This window comes from Pangasianodon hypophthalmus, chromosome 6, assembly GCF_027358585.1.
Source record: "Pangasianodon hypophthalmus isolate fPanHyp1 chromosome 6, fPanHyp1.pri, whole genome shotgun sequence".
NCBI classification, from domain to species: Eukaryota; Metazoa; Chordata; class Actinopteri; order Siluriformes; family Pangasiidae; genus Pangasianodon; species Pangasianodon hypophthalmus.
Window position 1 is genome coordinate 27,645,053 of NC_069715.1, and position 21,648 is coordinate 27,666,700.

General features: G+C 38.6%; 2 protein-coding genes and 2 non-coding genes across 5 annotated transcripts in view; 3 read left to right on the forward strand and 1 right to left on the reverse strand.

Annotated features, from left to right (window-relative positions):
- Nucleotides 1-2: 2 nt before the first annotated feature.
- wash1 (WAS protein family homolog 1) lies at nucleotides 3-12,353 on the reverse strand. Its single transcript, XM_026914196.3, has 11 exons — nucleotides 12,213-12,353; nucleotides 11,177-11,317; nucleotides 9,509-9,620; nucleotides 6,699-6,845; nucleotides 5,850-5,986; nucleotides 5,499-5,634; nucleotides 4,383-4,578; nucleotides 4,116-4,307; nucleotides 3,137-3,295; nucleotides 2,688-2,756; nucleotides 3-1,086 (listed from the first exon to the last, which is right to left on the reverse strand). The coding sequence occupies exons 1-11, from the start codon at nucleotides 12,218-12,220 to the stop codon at nucleotides 938-940; spliced, it is 1,446 nt and encodes a 481-aa protein (XP_026769997.1). The 5' UTR covers nucleotides 12,221-12,353; the 3' UTR covers nucleotides 3-937.
- An 865-nt stretch (nucleotides 12,354-13,218) lies between these two features.
- On the forward strand, nucleotides 13,219-13,329 carry trnal-caa (transfer RNA leucine (anticodon CAA)). Its single transcript has 2 exons — nucleotides 13,219-13,256; nucleotides 13,284-13,329. It is a non-coding gene; the product is annotated as a tRNA-Leu (tRNA).
- Nucleotides 13,330-14,769: 1,440 nt separating this feature from the next.
- Nucleotides 14,770-14,880, forward strand: trnal-caa (transfer RNA leucine (anticodon CAA)). The gene is made up of 2 exons: nucleotides 14,770-14,807; nucleotides 14,835-14,880. It is a non-coding gene; the product is annotated as a tRNA-Leu (tRNA).
- Nucleotides 14,881-16,574: 1,694 nt separating this feature from the next.
- The window catches only part of iqsec3b (IQ motif and Sec7 domain ArfGEF 3b), a 38,252-nt gene continuing 33,178 nt past the window's right edge, over nucleotides 16,575-21,648 (forward strand). For both annotated transcript variants that reach the window (XM_026913411.3, XM_026913412.3), the window contains exon 1: nucleotides 16,575-17,419. In XM_026913411.3, coding sequence (XP_026769212.1) covers nucleotides 16,989-17,419 — 431 coding nt within the window. In that variant the 5' untranslated portion in view covers nucleotides 16,575-16,988. The remainder of the gene's footprint in view (nucleotides 17,420-21,648) is intronic.

Here is a 21,648-nt window from a genome sequence, read left to right on the forward strand (position 1 = left end):
CATGCTGATGTACGACTTTATTTCTCAGATGGTTTTAGAAATCCAGAACTTCATTTAAGGCTTCGTGCACACAGTGCGCTTGAGCCATGTGTTTTCCCAGCAGATGGAAGAAAATAATCAGTGCGTAAAGAATGTAATTACACAAATTACACAAATCACTCTTTAGAGGCCCGGATTTTATACTGAATAAGATTTCACACATTTCCTTCCTATTTTGAGTATTTTTATCTTTTCATATACAGGGATGGATCAATCATAAACCCATTATACCACTGGGCATGTAAAAGCTCCAGTTTTCCGCCCAGTCCCATGTTTTGGTTGCTGGGAAACTGACCAAACTAAAAAGTAGTAATATAACAACATACAGTGAACTAGTCAGCTAGTTAAGTGCAATGAATAGGTTTATGATTATCCTCTTCTAACAAAGTTGCTAATGTAGCACGTCATGTTTGCGACCTCTAACTGATGCGTTGTCGTGTTGTGTCGCTGCCAGTGGGAGTGCAGAGTTAGACAACCTCTCCAGTGCTATACACAGTACTACTGAGTCAGGGAATGTACCATGTTGACATTTTATAGTTTTTTTTTCTCTATTACAGGAGAATTGACTGCATAAATATTCCATTTTATAAATCCGCCACACATTAGCATGGCAAAAAATACCAATAATCTGATTGTGCTACTAAAAAAAAGCTGAGGATAAGGATGAGATTACATATACACAGATTTTCCCTACATCATCTAGACTTATAATCGAATCATTTTAACACTGATACAAATTTGTATTTTTAGCAAATGATCACAAGTTAGGCGACATAAAAAGCTTTGAACTTATTTTAACGTGGCCTGTCTAATTCACGTCTGTCGTGTTGCCGCAGCTTCAAAACGTTCATCTGTGCTTTCAATTCTTAAAGAGTCATTCATAAGTGGTCTGTTTTGGCTACGCCTCCCAGTCATCGTCGTCCTCCGCAGTTGGCTGTTGAGGAGCAGGAAGGGGCGGGATCACGTCTGACATTCTGGCGAACGCGCTGCCGGAGCTGCCAGGCGGTTCTGCCGCGTCTCCGCCTCCTGGGACTTTACCTGAGATACCTATAGATTGGACAGCGATATGTCGTTAGCAGGATGAAGTAAAACTAAAACCTCACAATCAGGTGACTGTTAGCAACCTGTTGTGTGAAGCCTACACACACACACACACACACACACACACCCACACACACACACACACGGCACTTCATGATATCACAAAGAGCATTTCAGATTTTATCAAAGGCCCTGTCAAGGAGAAATTGTACAGCTTTGAAATGGCACATAAGATTTGTTTTAAATTAAATAAATAAATATTATGCATACTACTCTGCATTACACCATCACGCTGTTGAATTCTCAGATCTGATTGGTCAGAATGTGAACTTTCTAGAATAACAGCTCTGCGTAATCTAAGCACTCAATCATAGAATAAGTAACACTTTCTATGAAGCCCATGCGCATAATGAATTTATAATTACTTATAAGCAAGTATTACTGTTCTATAAACACATTTAAAAAGACACATCAAGACTCATACTTCATTATAATAACAATTATAGTTACATTTATATTATTGTTATAATTACTTATAAGTGATGCTTTTTCAATGCCCATGCTCATAATGCATAATACACCGATTTATAAATATTAATCAGTCAGTCTTATGATTCCATGGATGTATTTATGATGCTGCATCTTTATAAATACATCCATGAAACCATAAGACTGATTAATTAATACTTATAAATCAGTGTATAATACATTATGAGCATGGGCATTGAAAAAGCAAGTGCATCACATATAAGTAATTCTACCAATAACAGAAATATGACTATAATTGTTATTATAATGAAGTATGGGTCTTAATGTGTCTTTATAAATTTTTTAGAGCAGTAATACTTGCTTATAAATAAATTATAAATGAGGCTATAATTCATTATGAGCATGGGCTTCATAGAAAGTGTTACCAAACCTCATTTTAAAATCGTGTTGTTATTAAAGTAAATAACGTAAAATTAATCTAACTGTTGTAATGGTGGAGTTTTCTGTAAGGAGTTGATTTAATATTTATGGAAGGAGTTTGTAACAGTATCTGGTTTCTCAATAACAGTATGAGCTGAGGGGCTTTTTGTCATATTAACTTCTAGTGAAATTAAAAAGAGGGGCTGGTGAGGGAACGACTGCTATAATGTAATTAATAACAGGAACTAACTTGTCTTGCAGGCATTCTGCAAAATTAAAAGAAACTATAAATGTTTAAAAATATTCCGTGTCATTTTGTAATAAATAAAAATTGGAATTCTTGCCAAATCGCTGTTGTATAAGAGGAATAAAACATTTCAGGATGTGCCGTTATTGGAAAATAATCAACTTCGGGTTGGTAATTGTAGTTCTGCTTTATCACACCACCCTGATGATGATTATTTTCCTACAACAGCACACCTCCAAGTGTTTTATTCCTTATGTAATGTAGTACTGCATACTCACTGCGAATGTTTCTTTAAAACTAGACCATGACTTTCTGCATTACAGCAATTGTGTTATTAATATAATCGCTCCACTAGTCAGGATTTTTAACACATTCTGTTCTGTTTGATGTACGTTATTGAAATGATTCGGTTAAATGGAGAAGTTTTATCAAACTTTTATTAAACTCCTACCTTTCCTCCGCATGGCCAATTTATTAAAGAGATCGGACATGAAATCTCCTCCACTGGCTGCTGCTCCAACTGAAGGACAGAAAATAACAGGGTTAAAGGGGTTAGTGGGGTTTAAAATGATATTAAAATATATGACTACAGCCCTACAAGAACATGTAATAAAGCAAATACAGTCAAAGTAATATTTTCATTTCACCTTTCTAAATGCAGATTACCGAGCATATCTGTAATATTTAAATATTTTAGTATATTTTGTCCTGCCAATGAAACAATCCTGAACCTTTTATTTCTTTTATCAAGTAATCATAATTTTATTCAAACCCTTGAGAGCTTATAGGAAAATTTCCCAGAAAAAAAATCAGGTTGAAAGTGTAATCATAAGCATCCTGTGCTGTAAAGTACATGTTTTGTGCTGTTTGTCTGACATGTGTTCAGACTCTGACTCTGACCTTGCTCCTGCTCCTTCTGTTTCTTCTTCTCCATCTTTCGCTCTTTAACATTGCGCAGTTTGGCTTTACCGATGCCGCCAGCGTTACGAATAGACTCGAGCAAGCTGGCTCGCCCATCCGACGGCTGCAGAACCTCTGTAGGGGCACCTTTTACTGCACCTAACACACACACACACACACACACACACACACATGCTTAAAGCAACAGGTCGGTCATGTGTAGCTTTTTTAAAAGGATACCAAATAAGTATCAGAAAAGTGTAATACGAACATTAAAATACAGTATAATTGTACCTTGCATGCATATATATATATATATATATATATATATATATATATATATATATATATATATATATATATATATATATATATATATATAGAGAGAGAGAGAGAGAGAGAGAGAGAGAGAGAGAGAGAGCGAGAGAGAGAGAGAGAGAGAGAGAGCGAGAGAGAGAGAGAGAGAGATCACATGACACTTTAACTTCATACAGTTGGATTCCAATTAACCAATTATGCAACTTCTGATGGAAACTGATTGCACCAGGACTAATACAGGGGTTTCACAGCAAAGGGAGTGAATACTTATGCAAGCACAACATTTTTTATTTCTTTTTTATTAAATTATTTTGTAAACAATATTGATTTTCCCCAGCATCAATATTATGGATTATTTTGCTTAGATTTATGACATACAATCCCCATTAAGTCAATTTTAGTTCCAGACTAAGGGGGTGAATACTTATGCAATATTAGACTTTTAGGCATCAAAACGTGACAATACAAGCTAATTTTAAAGCAATTGTAATTTTAAGGATCAAGCATATGAATGATTCCAGAATTTTAAAAATCATTATTATTATTATTATTATTATTCATACTGTAATATTTCCCTTGTGTATATTTGTGTATAGATATTTGTTGTATCTAATTTGGTGTACAGTATATAAACTCAGCCTTTAAGGAAATTGATGAATACCTGTGGGCGGGGCATGACTGGACACACCTCCGCCACCTGTGTCATCTGGAACAGCGGGAGGCGGTGGAGGAGGAGGAGGCGGGGCTGGAGGAGCTCCAAGGGGAGGAGCTGTAACCTGAGGAGACTCAGGAGGAGGGGGTGGAGGAGGTGGAGGCGGAGGTGGAGGAGGAGCCTCGGATCGAAACTGGGAGCCTGAAATATGAAAATTTAAAACATCAAAAACTTGTAACTTTTGTCAAAAGTTTCTGCAATCTCTGTGTCCATCACCTTCTTCCTGTTCTGTGCCAAAAGAGGGCAGCTCTGGCATGGTCGCATTGCCAGCACCAGAAGGGGCGAAGCCTGGGCCGAGGTCAGCGCTGTACATGAGGTCATCGGCGATGCCAGGCAGGTCGGGCAGATAAGAGGGCACATCGATCTCGGGCACTTGCCCCAGGTCTGGCACATAGAAATAATTCTCTGCAGTCTGAGAGAGACAGAAAAATTAATTACTAAAAATCAATTGGTGAAATCTTGATTCTGATTAGTCAGAAGTGTTGATTAATTCTCTAGAACAGCGGCTCTGACAATAATGTGAGCTGTAATTAAAAATCACAGTTTCATATTAACGCACTTTTTCTAATATTTTACCGTTTCTATGGTAACAGCTGACACAGGGACTTGTTCGGTGAATGCCGTTATTTCTTTGTTATTTAACAGGGAAAAGGAATAACGGTTGATGTTGTGAAACTTTCTGCAAGAAGACGTTTAACATTTATGGAAGGAGTCTCCAGCGTCAGCTCTTTGTAACAGCCAGTAAGTTTTCTGCCACGGGAAAGTCGTCAGGACTTTACGCTTTATGGTTTCTCAGCAGCATGCCGCGTTTTTTGTCTTATTAACTTCAAAACAGAGTAAAAAAAAAAGAAAGGCTATATCTGTTTATAGCTGCCAAAGCATAAGTGAGAACAGGAACTAAGTAGTTTTTCGGATGTTCCACAACATTAACATGTAACTATAAACAGATAAAATGTATCTATAAACAGATAAAAAGTACAGCTTCTTCGCAGAGCAGATCTGAAAGTGTGCATTTGTGGTGGTCAAAAACGCAGACAGATACCCCGTCAACATACTGATCAGATGAAATTACCTTTTCGAACAAGTGAAAAGGTAATTAAAACAGGAGCAATGAAATACTTCATATTTCAAAAGATATTACATTCATTTGCTACATTTAAACTGTTCTTTATAGCCAGCTTCTCCAACTATACATGACCGCTGACAGCCTCATGACTTTATTGTGATTTGTTTTTAGTGAGCTAGCTAAATCAGACTGTGTATAACTCAAAGAGATTGTGTTTACTGTGATTTGACCCAATAACACTCCTTGTACACACGTCTGACTCTCACCTGTCTCTCTAGTTGCTCTCGTTTAGTGATAGACAGTGGCGCGTCAAACGGCTTTTCCTCCTTCTCTGTCTCTAGTGTGTTGTGGGTTTTAGTGACGACTCCCGCCAGAGGATCCAGGAACACGTACTTCTTATACCTACACACATCCATAAACACACACGGGTAAGAAACTTGAAGGGTCTGAGACTTCATTTACAAACGTATATACGTCACATATGTGTTCACATATTCACCAGAAAGGCTCTGAGACCAATGCTAAAACACACCAAGTAAAGCAGGCCTCTGGTAAGTATGGCACTGTGTGTGTGTGTGTGTGTGTGTGTGTGTGTGTGTGTGTGTATAGAGACTCACAGGTTCTCTGTGGTGTTAAAGAGCAGCAGAGAGCTGACGGAGCTGATGTTTCTTGGCAGACTCCCCAGTCCCTCCTCCGTCTCATCCTCTGAGCGTTTCTTAGTGTTCACACAGACTGGAAAATACATCAACTTCTCCTGCAACACACAAGAACATGGACATGAATAAAAGCAAGCAAAGACCAAAACCAACAAACAAAAAACCTACTTTGGTTTCATTCACATTACAAGGTTCTTTGCACAATACTGATTTATTTGCTCCTGTTTTGTGTTCTGAGATGCTTTTCTGCTCACCACAGTTGTAAAGAGTGGTTATTTAAGGTTACCGTAGCCTTCCTAAACAAGTCTCACGTTCTGTGTAAACTCTATAGACTGTTGTGCGTGAAAATCTGAGAACCAGCAGTTTCTGAAAAACTCAAATCAGCCCATCTGGCACCAACAGCCATACCATGTTTAAAGTCCCTGAGATCACATTTTCTTTCCACTCTGAGGTTTGATGTGAACATTAACTGAAGCTCTTGGCCAGTATCTGCATGATTTTATAGGTGCTGTTGCCACATGATACAGGGGTGCAGGTGTTCCTATTAAAGTGACACGTGAGTGTATATGCAATCTAGGACCACATATGAAAGTGGCTGATTTGAAAAGGAATCACACTGTTCAAAAAAGATCTGTATCATACTGAGACAGAAAATCGGATTTGTCTCACTTCAGCCTGGTATTGGATGGGATGGGAATGATGGGAATCCTGATGGGAATCTGCAGTGCCATGTTATCCACCATACATCAAATCACTGAGGGATTCAGACATAATATGGAAAAGTGGAGGAAAAATAAAGACGTAACTCACCTGTAAGGCCTTGTCATCCAGGGGGCGGAGCTTGCCCTGAACTTTGTAGCGAGGTCGTTTCTGAGATGCTGGATCTACAGCACCCGTAAATATGGAAGAATAATCCTGAAGTTTCTCAGGAGCAGGATATTTAGCACTGGAAAACACCTAAACACACACACACACACAGACATCCTTATTTTTTGCACATGCACACATTTGTTAGCTTCTGCAAATGATATGCACACCTAATCAGATATGTTTTAATCAGACACAGGAGCCTCTGTACGACGCATACAGATTTTTAATTTAGCGCACACCCTAATTCCATTCTGCAGATCATCTGTAAAGCAAATGCTGCGTGTCTCGAGTGGCCGCTGAGTAATAATGGAGTTACAGACTCAGTTATAAATACTGAGTTATGTAAGGGACCTAATGATGTGTCCTGATATCAGAACATGAGGCAGAAGATGAGGCAGTTCGTTATTTCTTCTGCCGGTTTTACCATGACTAGCGACTGCAATCTCAGATTTCGTATGTTTTTCTTAATATTAACTGAATAACGAATTAGCAAACTCATTATTTAATTAACATTCTACATTTGTTAGTCACTTCAGCACACTTTAGCATATAAATTATTCCCTTCTGCATAATTACAATGATTAATTGTACAATAGTTCAACCGCAAAAGTAACGTTAGCTGGTAACATAAAAGAAGGAAATGATTCAGATCAAAACAAACATCACCATGAAGATGGAGGGTGATATGGTGTTTTGTTTTGTTTTTTAGTTCTGACGAGGAACAGTCAAGCATTTAAAGATATTTAGTTTAATGCAAATTAAATAATGCACTAATCAGTATGAAAGTTGCTTGTTTGATTTACACGTTACGTCCTAGGCGTTGCACTAGCTTTGTTCTCAGATTAGATTATCAAAGAAGCTAGCTGTATTAACTGCACACACTCAACAGAAGCATCAACAATCTCTGCTATCTTCGTTCCAAGCTTTATTTTTCTTTATAATCTCTCTATACCAAGTGTTTCTTCCATTTTTGTGCAACAAACGGTAAATGGGAACTAACTGCAGCTAGGAACTAGAGTTATGAGTGGGGAAGTGAAGAAACGTCGGACCACATGCTCCATAAGATCGATCTGAGGAATCGTTCGAGCCAATTGTTTGGATTTGTCACTTTACAGCATCACACCAAATTTGCAAATTTGTATCGAGAAAATCTCAATACAAACGTCACTGAAACTGCAGCTCTGTGTTGCAACACGGAATGTATTTAAAAAATTAATCATCGCCTGTTGCTTCTGAGTACAAGTTTAGTCTCTACCAACAAATTAAAATATACAAATACGCAAATATACTGTGCAAGAGAGTTAACTTTTTAGTACAATTTTGTTATAGATGTTTATTTTATGATTTCTTCATTATCGAGTCAGTACAAAAACATTTTATATTGTCAAACATTACTTTTCCAACAAAATATGAAATGTTACAGAAAACTGTTTGTATGTCAGTAAAGAAAGCAACATATTGCATAAGAGACCACTTTTCAGATAGAAAACATAATACAGGCTGCTGAGATTACCTGCAAGAAAAAAAGCAAGCGTAACAGAGTCTCCAGAAGAACTGCACTGCAAAATATGACATCTTATCTAGTGGAAATACCTTGAATATAGTCACAGTTCTCTAGTATTTCCTATTATAAGATTACAATGAACCAAATATAAGATTATTAAACCTACTTCAAGCCATTTGTACTCATTTCAAGCTTGAAATAGTTCTATTGGAAGATCCTTTTTACTTATTTTAAGCATTTATTTCTAAAAAGAAGGAGAATTATCTGCCAATAATAGAATAGAATAAGAAAATTTCAAGCTTGAAATGAGTAATAATGTCCAGAAATAGGTTTAAAGATCTTATATTTGGCTGATTGTAATCTTATAATAAGAAATACTACATATATTTGACGATATTTAAGATATTTTCACTTGCTAAGATGACTTTTTTGCAGTGTGTGGCAGATTCTCTAAGCTGTTCATATCTACTGACTATGTTTTTTTTTTTGTTGTTTTTTTTTTTAAAGGCAAAGGGTTGTCACACCAAATATTGATATACTGTTTATTGCTCTTTGTAGTTTTTTTTTTTTTTTAAGTAGGATCCATAAAATACATTATTTCTGAAAGCATCTTTTCTTTACAGCATTGCTTTGCATGTGCCTAAGACCTTTGCACTATACTGCAGGTTCAAAAATTCCTTTTCTCCTCGTTAAACAGCATAACAGCAAAGATAATAACATAGCATGAATATATATACGCTGAGCTAAATTATTCTTTATGTTTGTCGCCATGGTTACATATAGCATGAAAAGTGTTGATTTGATTTGCTTTATAGAGTTAGTACGAAGCAGCCGTTATTACTCCAGAGTTGATTATTTTCCTCTTATGACGTGCTTTATACCATTTATACTAGAACAACCTGCCAAAATTTATTGATTTTATTTTTTAAAAAAAAAACAAAAAACAGTTATTCTTTGGCTAAATAAAATTATACCCACTGTCTGCCAAAAAAGCTCCCTGTGTAAGCTGTTACTATAGAAACCAAAATGGATTCGAACGAGCGCATTAATGTAAAACTGTGATTTGTATTACAGCCAGAACTACTGAGAGAGCTGCTGTTAGAGAACATTAATCAACACCGTCTGACCAATCAGAATGGACAATTCAACAGCAGCATGGTGTAACAGATATGAAAAATATGTGTGTGTATGCGTGCGGATGTGTGTGATTGTGTGTGTGTATTCATACTGAAAGTGTGTTTATCACCTTGGTGGCTTTCTTGCTTCCTTTAATCTTTTGAACTCGAGCTTGAGCCAGTTTAATGCGGTCAGTGACGGCCTGAAGGTGAGCGCGGTTCCTCTCCACACTCTGAGACACCCTGCAAAACCAAAACACTCAATTATGTGTGTGTGTGTGTGTGTGTGTGTGTGTGTGTGTGTGTGTGTGAGTGAGTGAGTGAGTGAGAGAGAAAGACAGAGAGAGAGACCATGTTGGAGTTCTAATTTCTCCCTGCACCATGATATACAAAACAAGCACACACACAGATACACACACAGATACACACACAGATACACACACAGATACACACACAGATACACACACAGATACACACACAGATACACACACATCTTGAGTACACCCTGTTGCCTAGTAAGGAGTGAAATGGGCTGAAATGAAGAGAAATTAAAAAAAAATAAAGAAAGAAAAAAGAGAGTACATCCTAATGGAGCTGACCCAGAAAACCAGCAGTTATCTTCACTGACACACACACACACACACACACACACCAAGCAAAACATCTCTCCTCCACTATGTTGTCATGGTAACACTACGGCTGGTTTTTCCATTCCTGGAGCTGATATTACCATATCTTAGCACTCAGACAGACAGACAGACAGACACACACACACACACACACACACGTATTTACAAACAGAACAAAAAGAAAACACCTAATCTACTGCATCTGCTATTTACTGAACCTTCTGCCCTTTTCCCACATTTTCTGCTCTATATCTGTCATATTTTATTTTTATATAAAAACAGCCTTTTTATTTTAGAAAACAAGAACAAGATTACATTTTAATTTTTTTTTTTTTAATATTAACAGCTTATGAAATACGTTTGGAAACAGTGCATGTTAATGACCAAGTGCAGGTTAAATATAATCCTCATTAGCACATGCTTGGATGAGGGAAGAGAAAAGAATTGATGATATTTACATATTGCATATGCACATCTGCTTAATCGAACTGCTGGAGTGCGAGAATTTGACATAAAATTTAAATTTGGTTGCCATATCCACATTTTTTATTTGACTTTTACAAGTAAATGTATATGTTTATTATTTCTTGAAAGCCAGTTCTCTAAAATGCTTCTCTTTAAATACCAGAACTTCATCTAACCTATTTTTTTTTTGCTTTTATGTCCTGTTCTATAACATATGTTGGGTTTTGGAAAGCAAAGAACTGATTTGACTAAACAGCAAAAATAAAGTGACTAAAAAAAGAAAATATACCTGTCTGAGCAATATTTAATTACTGGCAACTGATTAGATGGATGGACATATGGAGGGATGAATGAATAGATGGATGGACAGGTGGATAGATCGATAGATGGACTGACAGAGAGACACAGAAACAGATAGATAGATAGATAGATAGATAGATAGATAGATAGATAGATAGATAGACAGACAGACAGACAGACAGACCAAAGGATGGAGAGCTCGATGGGTGGATGGACAGACAGCGAGAGACAGTAACAGAGAGACAGGAAGGAAAACAGTACGTCTTCTCCCAGCTTTGGGACGCACAGTTTTACACTGATGACGTACACAGAAGTCACGTTTTCCACATGAGACCTCTTCCATGTCACATGATCACGGCTTTCTGCCTTTCCACACGCGTCTGATCTGCGGTGACGGGGTCTCACCTGCTGAAGATATCAGTCGAGATATTTTCCAGGTACTGCAGGGCATCAGTGATCTGGTGCATGGCCTCTTCCCTCCGCAGGTCCTGCTGGATCAGTGGCACAGAATAGACCTGGCCCTCCAGGTGGTGCTTCTGAGTCATCCTACACACACACACACACACACACACACACACACACACACACACACACACACACACACACCATCATCATCATCATCATCATCACAGTAAAAACCACTTGACTTAACTAGCTACATTTTTTTTTTTGCTCAGGGTACCGGCTTTCCTCTTTCAGCTTACAACCACAACATGATAAATACTGACAGTGGAAGAAATTTTATGGAAATTTGTTCTCAGAAATATAAAATATGAAGAACAATATTTAGGGGAGGTGATATTTTGTAATAAATATTTGTTTCATTTTCACCACCAGCTCGTGTGTTTTTAGTAAGTAACCTTTATTTAACCAGGAAAAAAACTCACTGAAATAAAATCTCTTTTACAAGAGTGACCTGGCCAAGAAGGCAGCAAAAGACACAACAACAATTAACACAACAACAACAACAAATAATAAATAAATAAATAAATAACACCAGAAGGGAAGAATTTTAAATAGTTGATTAATACTGAGATACAGTAAAACCGTGATATCTGTAACATCTGTAAGTTTAACACCGCTGGACTGATGTCTTGAGGAATTTCTTTCTCTTTCTTAACATCAATAATACCAAGTCACCGGGAGTCACGTGACCAGGGGCTACACTAAGCCGGAAACGGACATTTCCTCTAGCTTAATAACTAATCAGCTGACTAATAAATGGTGTTATCGTAAGCGTGTGTCGCAGAAAAGCAACAGGTTTTGACGTTTTGTTGTTTTGCCGGAGAAAATACCGCCTACACTTTTCCCCATAATGTAAACAGCTTGCTCGCTAGCCAGCTAACTTAGCTAAAGCTATCCAAAAGACGAACGGCGGCTCTGTTCAAAAAACAAAACATTACAATTATTTATCAAAATAAAACCTCGGGGAAAATTTTACCTGCCCATTTAGAAAGTCGAGCTCTAAACTTTAAAACAAGACGATTTTCTTTCCTCGCATCACAGACTGAAGAAGCTGCACAGGTCTTCCAGATCAAAACTTCCGCGTCCCTTGGTCACATGACAGAAGATTATAACTAACTTCTTGATTTACGATGGCAGATTCGTTACGATTTGACAAAATTATTATTATTCACACTTACAAAATAGTGTATAGCTATAGTTATTGCAAAAACAATGTTACAATTGATTATGTAAAATAAAGGTTATTATTATTATTATTATTATTATTTTATTTATTTATTTTTTTTCTGTTCAGTCATTTCACATTCAACTTCCCTTCACTTTACTCAGGCAAAACAATTTCTCTTTTTTTTTTTTTTTTTTTTTTTTTGACGTTTTACAAATTGCATTTCTGGGTTTGAGAACCTATTTTACAATCCAAAGTCAAAAGCTTCATCATCTCTATGCAGCACAGTTGAAGAAAATGATGTACAAAATGAGAGATATGGTTTTATTATCCTATAGGGTGTATTCTGTACAGCATATAGCCCTATACATAGCTATAGAGCAACTTCACTCAGTTCCTTGGGGCTGTACATAGTGGAACCAGTAGATATATATCTCAGAAGCACGGCAGATGAAGGGCCTGTGTTGGAAATGTCCTGCGTCGTTTGTTCAACTAAACTAGGCCGATGAGTGTTGGAAAAAAGACCAGGTGATATTTTTTTGATATTTAACTGTCCAGTTTCAGTGAGCCCGTATCCACTTTAGCCTCAGATCCCTGAACCTGATTTGATCTTCTACTGTTATAGCCATTAATCCACATCAAGGTTTGATGTGTTGTGTGTTCTAAGATGCCTTTCTGATCACAGTTGTTGTAAAGAGTAGTTATTTAAGTTAGCACAGCCTTTCTACCTTAGCCTTTACCTCTCTCATCAAAGTAGTGTTCCTGGGGTTGTTTTTTCCTTCCTGGGACTGTGAGGAGAGAGGCAACTCTTTTTCCTGTCAGAATGGCCGAGTGGTCTAAGGCGCCAGACTCAAGGTTTAATACCTTCCAGCTAGCTGAGCCTTCTGGTCTCCAGATGGAGGCGTGGGTTCAAATCCCACTTCTGACAGCTGTTTGTTTCTGATTAGGATTTTTTTTTTTTTAGTGACTGCTCCTTTGCCTCTTAAACAGCAGAAACTTCACTTGATCGGAAAGCATTTTGCTTGCTTAGTGAAGGACGTTTGCTAGAAATGCTCACCAAGGCTGTAAGGAGTGGTTATTTAAATTACCATAGCTTTCCTGATAGCTAGAACCTGACATGGTCTTCTGCTGTTGTAGCCAGTCTACATCAAGGTTTGACATGTGGTTTGCTCTAAGATGCCTTTCTGGTCACAATTGTTGTAAAGAGTGTTTTTTTTTGAGTTACCATAACCTTCCTGTCAGCTCGAACCAGTCTGGCTATTTTCTATTTACCGCTCTCATCAACAAGGCATTTCCATCTGCAGAGCTGGGTAACAAAATACAGAAATACAAAATGAATGCTCCATTGCCTCTCAAACTTCATTTGCTCTGAGAACACTTCGCTTGTGCAGTTGATGAAGGACTTTTGTTTGAAACCTCCTGTTTCTTGTATTAACCTAAAATGGGCAGCTGAAGAATGCAAAAAAAAGACCAGACAATTCTCCTCTGACCTCTCACATCAACAAGGCATTTCTGCCTGCAGAATTGCTACTACGTGGGTGGTTTTTTTTGTTATCATTCCTTTCTATACAAAATCTAGAGACAGATGTGCCTGGTTTTTCTTGTTTACAGCACGCTAAGGAGAGTGAACTGCAGTTTTTTTGTTTTTAACTGGTCTTTTATGTCAGAATGGTCAAGTGGTCTAATGCCCTGGACTCAGGGTCCAATCCCTTCTAGGTAGCTGAGTGTTCTGGTCTCCATACAGAAGTGTGGGTTCAAATCCCAAGCTGTTTATTTTTGCTTATAAACCTTATCAAAAATACAAAATGAGTGGTCTTTTGCCTCTCAAACCATAGATATTTCACTTGATTGGCATGCATTTTGCTTGCACAGTTGATGAAGGACATTTGCTTGAAACATCTCGTTTCTTATATTCACCCTATCTAGGCAGCAGAAGATTGCAAAAAGACCATATAGGACCATTTGTCTTAGCTTTAACGGCCCAGTTTCAGTGAATCTGTGCCCACTTTAGCCCCAGATTCCTGTTCTTGGCTGACAGGGATAAAGCTCGATGTGGTCTTTTACTGTTGTAGCCCATCAGATTCAAAGTTCGAGATGTTGCATATTTTGAAATGCTTTAGTGCTCAGCATGGATGTAATGAGTGGTTATTTGAGTTACCGTAGCCTTCCTGATAGCTCGAACCAGTCTGACCATTCCCCTCTGACCTCTCTCATCAACATGGTGCATTCACCCACAGAGCTGCCACTAACTTTTTTTGTATTTGAGTTACTGTAGCTTTCCTGTCTACTTGAACCAGCCTGGTAACTCTCCTCTGACCTCTGGCATCAACAGCGCATTGCTAAGTAGAGTGGAGAGTTCCCTATTCATGTCAGAATGGCCGAGCGGTCTAAGGCGCCAGACTCAAGGTTCAATGCCTTCCTCGTAGCTGAGTATTCTGGTCTCCACATGGAGGCGTGGGTTCAAATCCCACTTCTGACAGCTCCTTTTTTCTGATTAGAAATCTTTGCCAACTCGTAGAGCACTTTGCCTGTATGGTTGGTGCAGGGCGTTTGCTAAAAACATCCAGCTTCTTATATTCACCTGAACTGCCTGTTCTTAACTGACAGGAGGGGAGCCCGGGGAATCAAACCCGGTCCACAGCGCTGAGACAGCACAACCACTAGTCCTCCAGTGACCCTGGGAAGCACCTGCAGTGTAATTCACAAATAATAGTGGAATGTAGTAAAAATTAATCTTGATACGCAATGTTTCCAGAGAAACAGTATGTTTCTGACAAAAGCCCTTCATCAGACATGCAAGCAAAAAAGTGCTTCTTTTTCTTAAGATTTACAGTCAGAAAGGAAACAGCTGTCAGAAGCAGGATTTGAACCCACACCTCTGTAGGTGTGTAATGGATGGAAGGAGCTTCTGACTTCACTGACATTCTGAAGCCTGGGAGTGCAATACTCCATATATATTCCAGGGCTAGGTGAAATGTGAAGAAGGAAGAAATGAACTGAAGTTCTCCAAGTGTGCAGGTAGCGATTCCAAAAATGTTGTCAGTGTCCCTAAGGAACAGAGCAGGTACAACGTCCAGCGAATTGTTTGAAGCATTTTTGCTTGACAAATCCCACAAAGAGGTTGGCCTAGGACGGTCCCATTCTGTTGCCCATACTAACACCTCTTACCTGGGAGTAAAACACAGAGTTAAAGCTGAAGCAGTTAAGCGTTAAAACCTGCGTCATCTTAAGATAATGTCAGAAGGTTGGTTCTTTTCCAGTCACACACATATCCCGAAAATGTTTTAGAGCTCTCAGTCAAAGTTCATGAGGCTTTTGATGTCGTTGAGGTCGTTGAGGAGATTTAACCAATCAGAGACCCTTTTTATTGGTGACGCTGGGAAAGGACTCTAGGTGGCGATCTAGAAACTTCCAAACCTTACAAGTTAGTAAGTGGAGTTAAGAGAGTGAACACCTATTGCAATATATTATTCATTTGTTTATTCCAGATCACACACACATACACATACACACATACTTATGTAAACCCATTAAGATTTACCATGATACAAGAACCAAGATGGCTACTGAAACAATTGCCCTTCGTTTCCCTGTACAGCGGTCCAACTATATATATATATATATATATATATATATATATATATAATTCCTAAGTAAAGACCAGGCTGTTCTGAATCATGTGATGTGTTTTTACTGACACCCTGGGGCAAGTACAATTTACCTGATCAGCAAATTCAGTCTGAAACTTCCCTACAGATGGAAATAAGTAGAGAATTGCCATGCAGGGACTGTTCTTTAAATTGGTTAAGGAATTGTACAAATGTGCGTAAAGACTGAACATACATATACAGTACAGTATAGCAGGGTGGTGTGTTGGTGCAGCAGATGGAATTGTCGCTTCCATCTTCCTGGTTCAAACACACACTCCGTGCAGACATTTGCATGTTCTCCCCTGAGTCCATGTGGGTTTCCTCCCACTTCACAAAACCATGCTGGTAGGTGGACTGACTACGCCAAACTGCCCATAACCACAGACTGATCAGTGATGACATTAACTGTGTGCCTTACTGTGTACTAGAGGTATCAGGATAAACTGCATTGCCTGAATATTATTGAATTTTCTGAATTATGTATATATCAGAAATGCATTTTCCTATAATTCAGAAATGCACGTTCAGTCAGAGGAAATGTCACGTGAGGAAGTATGTGTCAGCAGCTATTTATGTGTTAATGTCTGTCTGTCTGGTCCACTAGGAAGTTTAGGACTTCAGAGGTTAATAGGGAACTAACCCTCTACCTTCTGACTGGATTCACCATCAGTGTGAGCGATTCTATACTGTGCGCCCGTACGTGCGTCACTGCGTCACTCCTGAAACCCCGCCCCCCGTGTGCTTATGTTTTGACGTTCTCGCATCAGCACCATCTCGCGCATCCTTTCCTCCGGAGGCGGAGGCGGGAGTTTTTTCTCCATCTCTCTCTCTCTCTCTCTCTCTCTCTCTCTCGTTCTTTCTCTCTTTCTTACTCTCTCTTTCTGAGCGCGCAGGCTGAACCCGTTCTCTCGCTCGGCGCGCTTCTCCGTCCGGCAGCATGTCGAGCCTGTTGGAGAACCCTCTCCAGGCGGTGCTCTATCTGAAGGAGCTGACGACTATCGTGCAGAACCAGCAGGGCCTCATTCAGACCCAGCGGCGCCGCATCGACACGCTCGAGCGCAAGCTGAAGGAGCTGGCTGGAGAAAACCGGCGGCTCCACGACGCCCCACACCGGCACCCGTCGCGGCCTCATCCGCCCCCTCGCACCTCCTCCGCTTTGGCCAGCAGAGACGGGACGCCCCCTCCTCTGCGGACACCGGCTACTCCAACCGAGCACCACTCACCACAGGACATGCAGCTGGTACCCGCCGTGCCCAGCGGTGCAAGCATGGACTCGTCAGCGGAGGACACGGACGCACACACGCGCTGCCGGTCCCTGGTGCCCCAGATGTCCACTGCGCTCTGTCGGACCGGCCCCAGGAGTTCCGAGTAAGTCATGTTAATCAGTGTTCATGCAATAAGCTCTGAAGTGGACAACTGTACTGATGACGCCACTCCATCCTGATTACATAACAACATCAGAGTTTTACTGTATTATGAGCATATGTTACGTTACACGCGCAACGGGGCTGCGTGCACGAGCTCAAAGCCTTTCTCCTGCGCAGCTCGCCTTAAAGCCACAGTGGGAATGCACAGGGGTTATCATAGTACAGCCTGAAGCCTAAATAAATAAAACATTTCTGTAAATGTTTTACACAGATAAATGATTTATATAATGTATTCTAATAAACTAAAATGAAGTGATAAGAACAACCACTTAGTAATAATAATAATAATAATAATAATAATATAGCATGTCAATATGAAATAAAATAAAACTGACACTGATGCAACATCTTGCCTGTGCATGGGTTTCTAAGCCGTTGTGATCCAGTGACTCCTAAACAAGTCTAAGAGAAATCTGAGGACTCACATCACCCTTTCAATCTGTTAGTGAAAAATCAATATAGAGCAACAATCGATCCTCAACTAGGTTGTCTGCTGTTCACACTATAGATTCATTCGTTTTGCCTGAAAACGGCAACGCATTATTTCCTTATAGGCTACATATATTCAGATCGAGGAAATATATACAAGTTTCAGGGTTTATATTTTTAAAAGTACGTATCTGTTAACCTGCAGTAAATTTACTGTTGGAAACCCGGGGATGGGAGATATGCAAGGAAAAAAAACACTGTTATAGAAAAATAATCAATGATGGGGCCGTGTGCTGTGACTCGACACAAAGCATTAAAAGAGTTACTTTTACCACCCTGAAGTTAATTATTTTCCTATAACAGCACACCCTGAAGTGTTTTATTCCTTATACAGCTCCCCTGGGATTCCTGCAGTAAAGTTACTGCAAGACGTCACAAAGTGATTTATGTCTCTTTTACCACAGCAGTTTGCCTGCAGTTACATTTTTTTTATTAATTAAAGCATGAGTTTTTATCTGTTTATAGTTACATTTAATGTTGTGGAACATCTGCGAAACAAGTTCCTGTCATCACTTATGTTATAGCAGCAATAAACAGTCGTTCTCTCTCCAGTCTTTTTTTTCTTTCTTTCACTTGAAGGGAATAAGACAACAAACACGCAGTCATGTTACAGAGAAATCATAAACTCCTCTGTCCTGAAGAATGTTTTTGTCAGAAAACTGGTTTCAGCTCTGAGTTATAGATAATATATCAAGAACTATATGCTTTTTTTTGTTAATTAACAACATGTTTTTCATCAGTCTACTATTACATTTAGATTACGTAAAACACTCCATTTACCCCAAATTACAGTACATTAGAACAAGCGCATTAATATAAACCTATGATTTGCAGCTGGAACTACTGTTAGAGCTGCTGTTATAGATTATTAATCAACACCTTCTGACCTTCTGAATCCCTTTCTGACAGCAAAGTATACTGCTGTGGGGTTCTACATAGAGCCTTTTAAAAGTGTCTCCAGAAGGACAACCAAAGAACTCTTAGGTGTTTTAGATTTAACCTTATTTCTAAGAGTGAAAAAACAAGATTCTTCAGGCATGTTTACAGGTTCACTGGATAATTAAGGGTTCCAAAAATGGTTCTTCTTAATCCGTTTCTGATAGGGAAACATTCTACTGTTAAGGGTTTCCCCAGAATCAAAGAATAACCAAAGAACCCATAAGGCATTTAGATTTCTCCTTTATTCCAAGAGCGAAGAGAGAAATGTAATTATACTCTCTTCCAAAAAAAGGTTCTTGAAGAGTTCCTCGTTAGATAATTAAGCGTTTTGAGCCTCCAAAAAAGGTTCTTCTTTAACCTTTTCTAAGGGTTGTATGGTTCCACATACAGCATTGAAGGGTTCTCCAGAACAATACCAAAAGATTCCTTAAGGGTTTTAGTTTTAAGATTGAAGGGTCCTTTAAGAGATCGTTTAAATAAATATGTGATCTTGGTGTAGTTCTTTCTGAAACCCTTTCTAACAGGAAACCTCTGTTGTAGGTTTCTACACAGAACCATCAAGAGAATTTCCAGAAGAAGTACCAAAAAACCCTTAGGGCTTTTAGATTTAAGTGAAGAGTGACCAGTTAGATGTAGATGTAACAAAGGGTTCTTTAGAGGTTCCTTAATGGTTCATTGGATAAAAAAGTGTAGTTCTTTCTGAAACCCTTTCTATCAGGGAAACACTGTTAGAACCTTTAAGTGCTTTCCCAAAAGAAATACCAAAACACCTTAGGGGTTTTAGATTTAAGAGCAAAGAGTGAGATGTTCTGATACACTCTTTAAAAGGGGTTCTTCATGGCATTCCTTATGGGTTCATTGGAAAAAGGGGTATTAGCTTCCAAAAATGATTCTTCTTGAAATCTTTTCTAATATGGAAAGACTTTGTTGTGGAGTCCTACTCTTCCCAGAAGGAGAACTGAACAATCCATACAGAAATGGTTCTTCAAGAGTTCACTGGATAATTCTGGGTTATTAGCATAGTTCTTCTTCAAACCCCTTTATAACAGGGAATCACTCTGTTGTAGGGTCCTACATAGAACCTTTAATGGTTCCCCCAGAGGGACAGCCAAAGAACCATTAAAGTGTCTAAGAGTATGTTTTAAGCTTTTATGTGTGAATAAATAGAAACATACATTGTTGCTCACAAACAGATTGCATTTCTATCTTTGCTGCACAGTTTGTATTTTATTGTAAAATTTTGTCAGCGACTGGTGAAATCATGGGTTTACTAACAGTGAGGATGATTAAAATTACATGTAACATTTTCGAGTTGCTGCATCTAGAGAGCCGTCGCTGTTGCAGAAGCGAGAACCCGGTTTGTCAGATGGAATGCTTTAATGCGGCACGTGTCTGAGGATGGAAAGCTGTCGCGTTAATGTGAAGCTCCAGTAAACAAGAGTACTTCCTATTTCTCAGGCATACCTAAGTGCACTTACAGGCATGCAGACAAAAATATGAACATAGAAATAGACACACACACACACACACACACACACACACACACACACACGCAAACACACACACACAAATAGACTACAGCATACTGTGCATTAAGTGAAGCATTAAAGTCAAATTCCCATAGAGGATGTAGAGCTGATCCGCCAGCTGCCTCCTAATCCACTCTAGAGATTGAGTGTGTGTGTGTGTGTGTGAGAGAGAGAGAGAGAGAGAGAGAGAGAGAGAAATGCTACGTATATTAGAACCACTCATCTGCCCCAGTGCACCTCTCATACTGCATTTGTACTCTGGATCTCTCTCTCTCTCTCTCTCTCTCTCTCTCTCTTTCTCTCTCTTTCTGTGTATATATGTATATATTTGTGCATGTATATTTATGTGCATAATTAACATTTCTCTAAGGAAAGGAGAAGCTCAGTGTTTGTGTGTGGCTATTTCCCAGCAGAACTCTAGCTGTAGTTTGATCAGTTATATCAGGTGTTACATTCAGCTAATTACTAAAAACAGCGCTTCCTAATAATTGCATGCAATGGATCTCTCTAGAAACAATCTCAGTAATTCTTCCGTTATATGCCTCAGCTCTGCCTTTTTTTTCTTAAAAGGCAACTGACAAGGCACACACAGCTTCAACAAACTGTATGAAAAATTGTGTGGTTGGTTTGGGGGAAGTGGAAGTCTTGTCAATGTTTTTTTTTTTTTTTTTAATTGTAACTAAAATTCACATAACATTACAAGCTGCACCTTTACAGCCCTGGCTTCCTTAATCATACGAAATATGTGTTTTTTTTGTTTTTTTTTTAATCAAAATGTAATATTACCACTTTTGTGGAATTATTTCTGATCTTTACTTTAGGACAAACTAAAGCTTAGACCAGCAACTAAAGCTTTGTATGGCAAACTATGCACAAAAATGTACAACCAGCATAAACAAAATGACAATTTACTAATTATATGTCATCCTTTAAAATGTTCTTGGCTTTAAAGTATTTTAAAGTAATGAAATGTGTACACTTATACTTCTGCCGAGTTGTTCAGTAATCACAGATGTGCTTAAATGGTTTCTGTATGATATTACAAAAACATGTCACCAGGCTAAAAATACAGTAATAGCACACAATGAATCCAAATAATTTTCTTTCTGAGCATGTTTTTTTTTTTTTTTTTTTGGTCCAGCTAATAAGTAATAATATAGCTCCAAAATATTAGTATATTTATAACAATGCACTGCCATAATTTAATGATAGT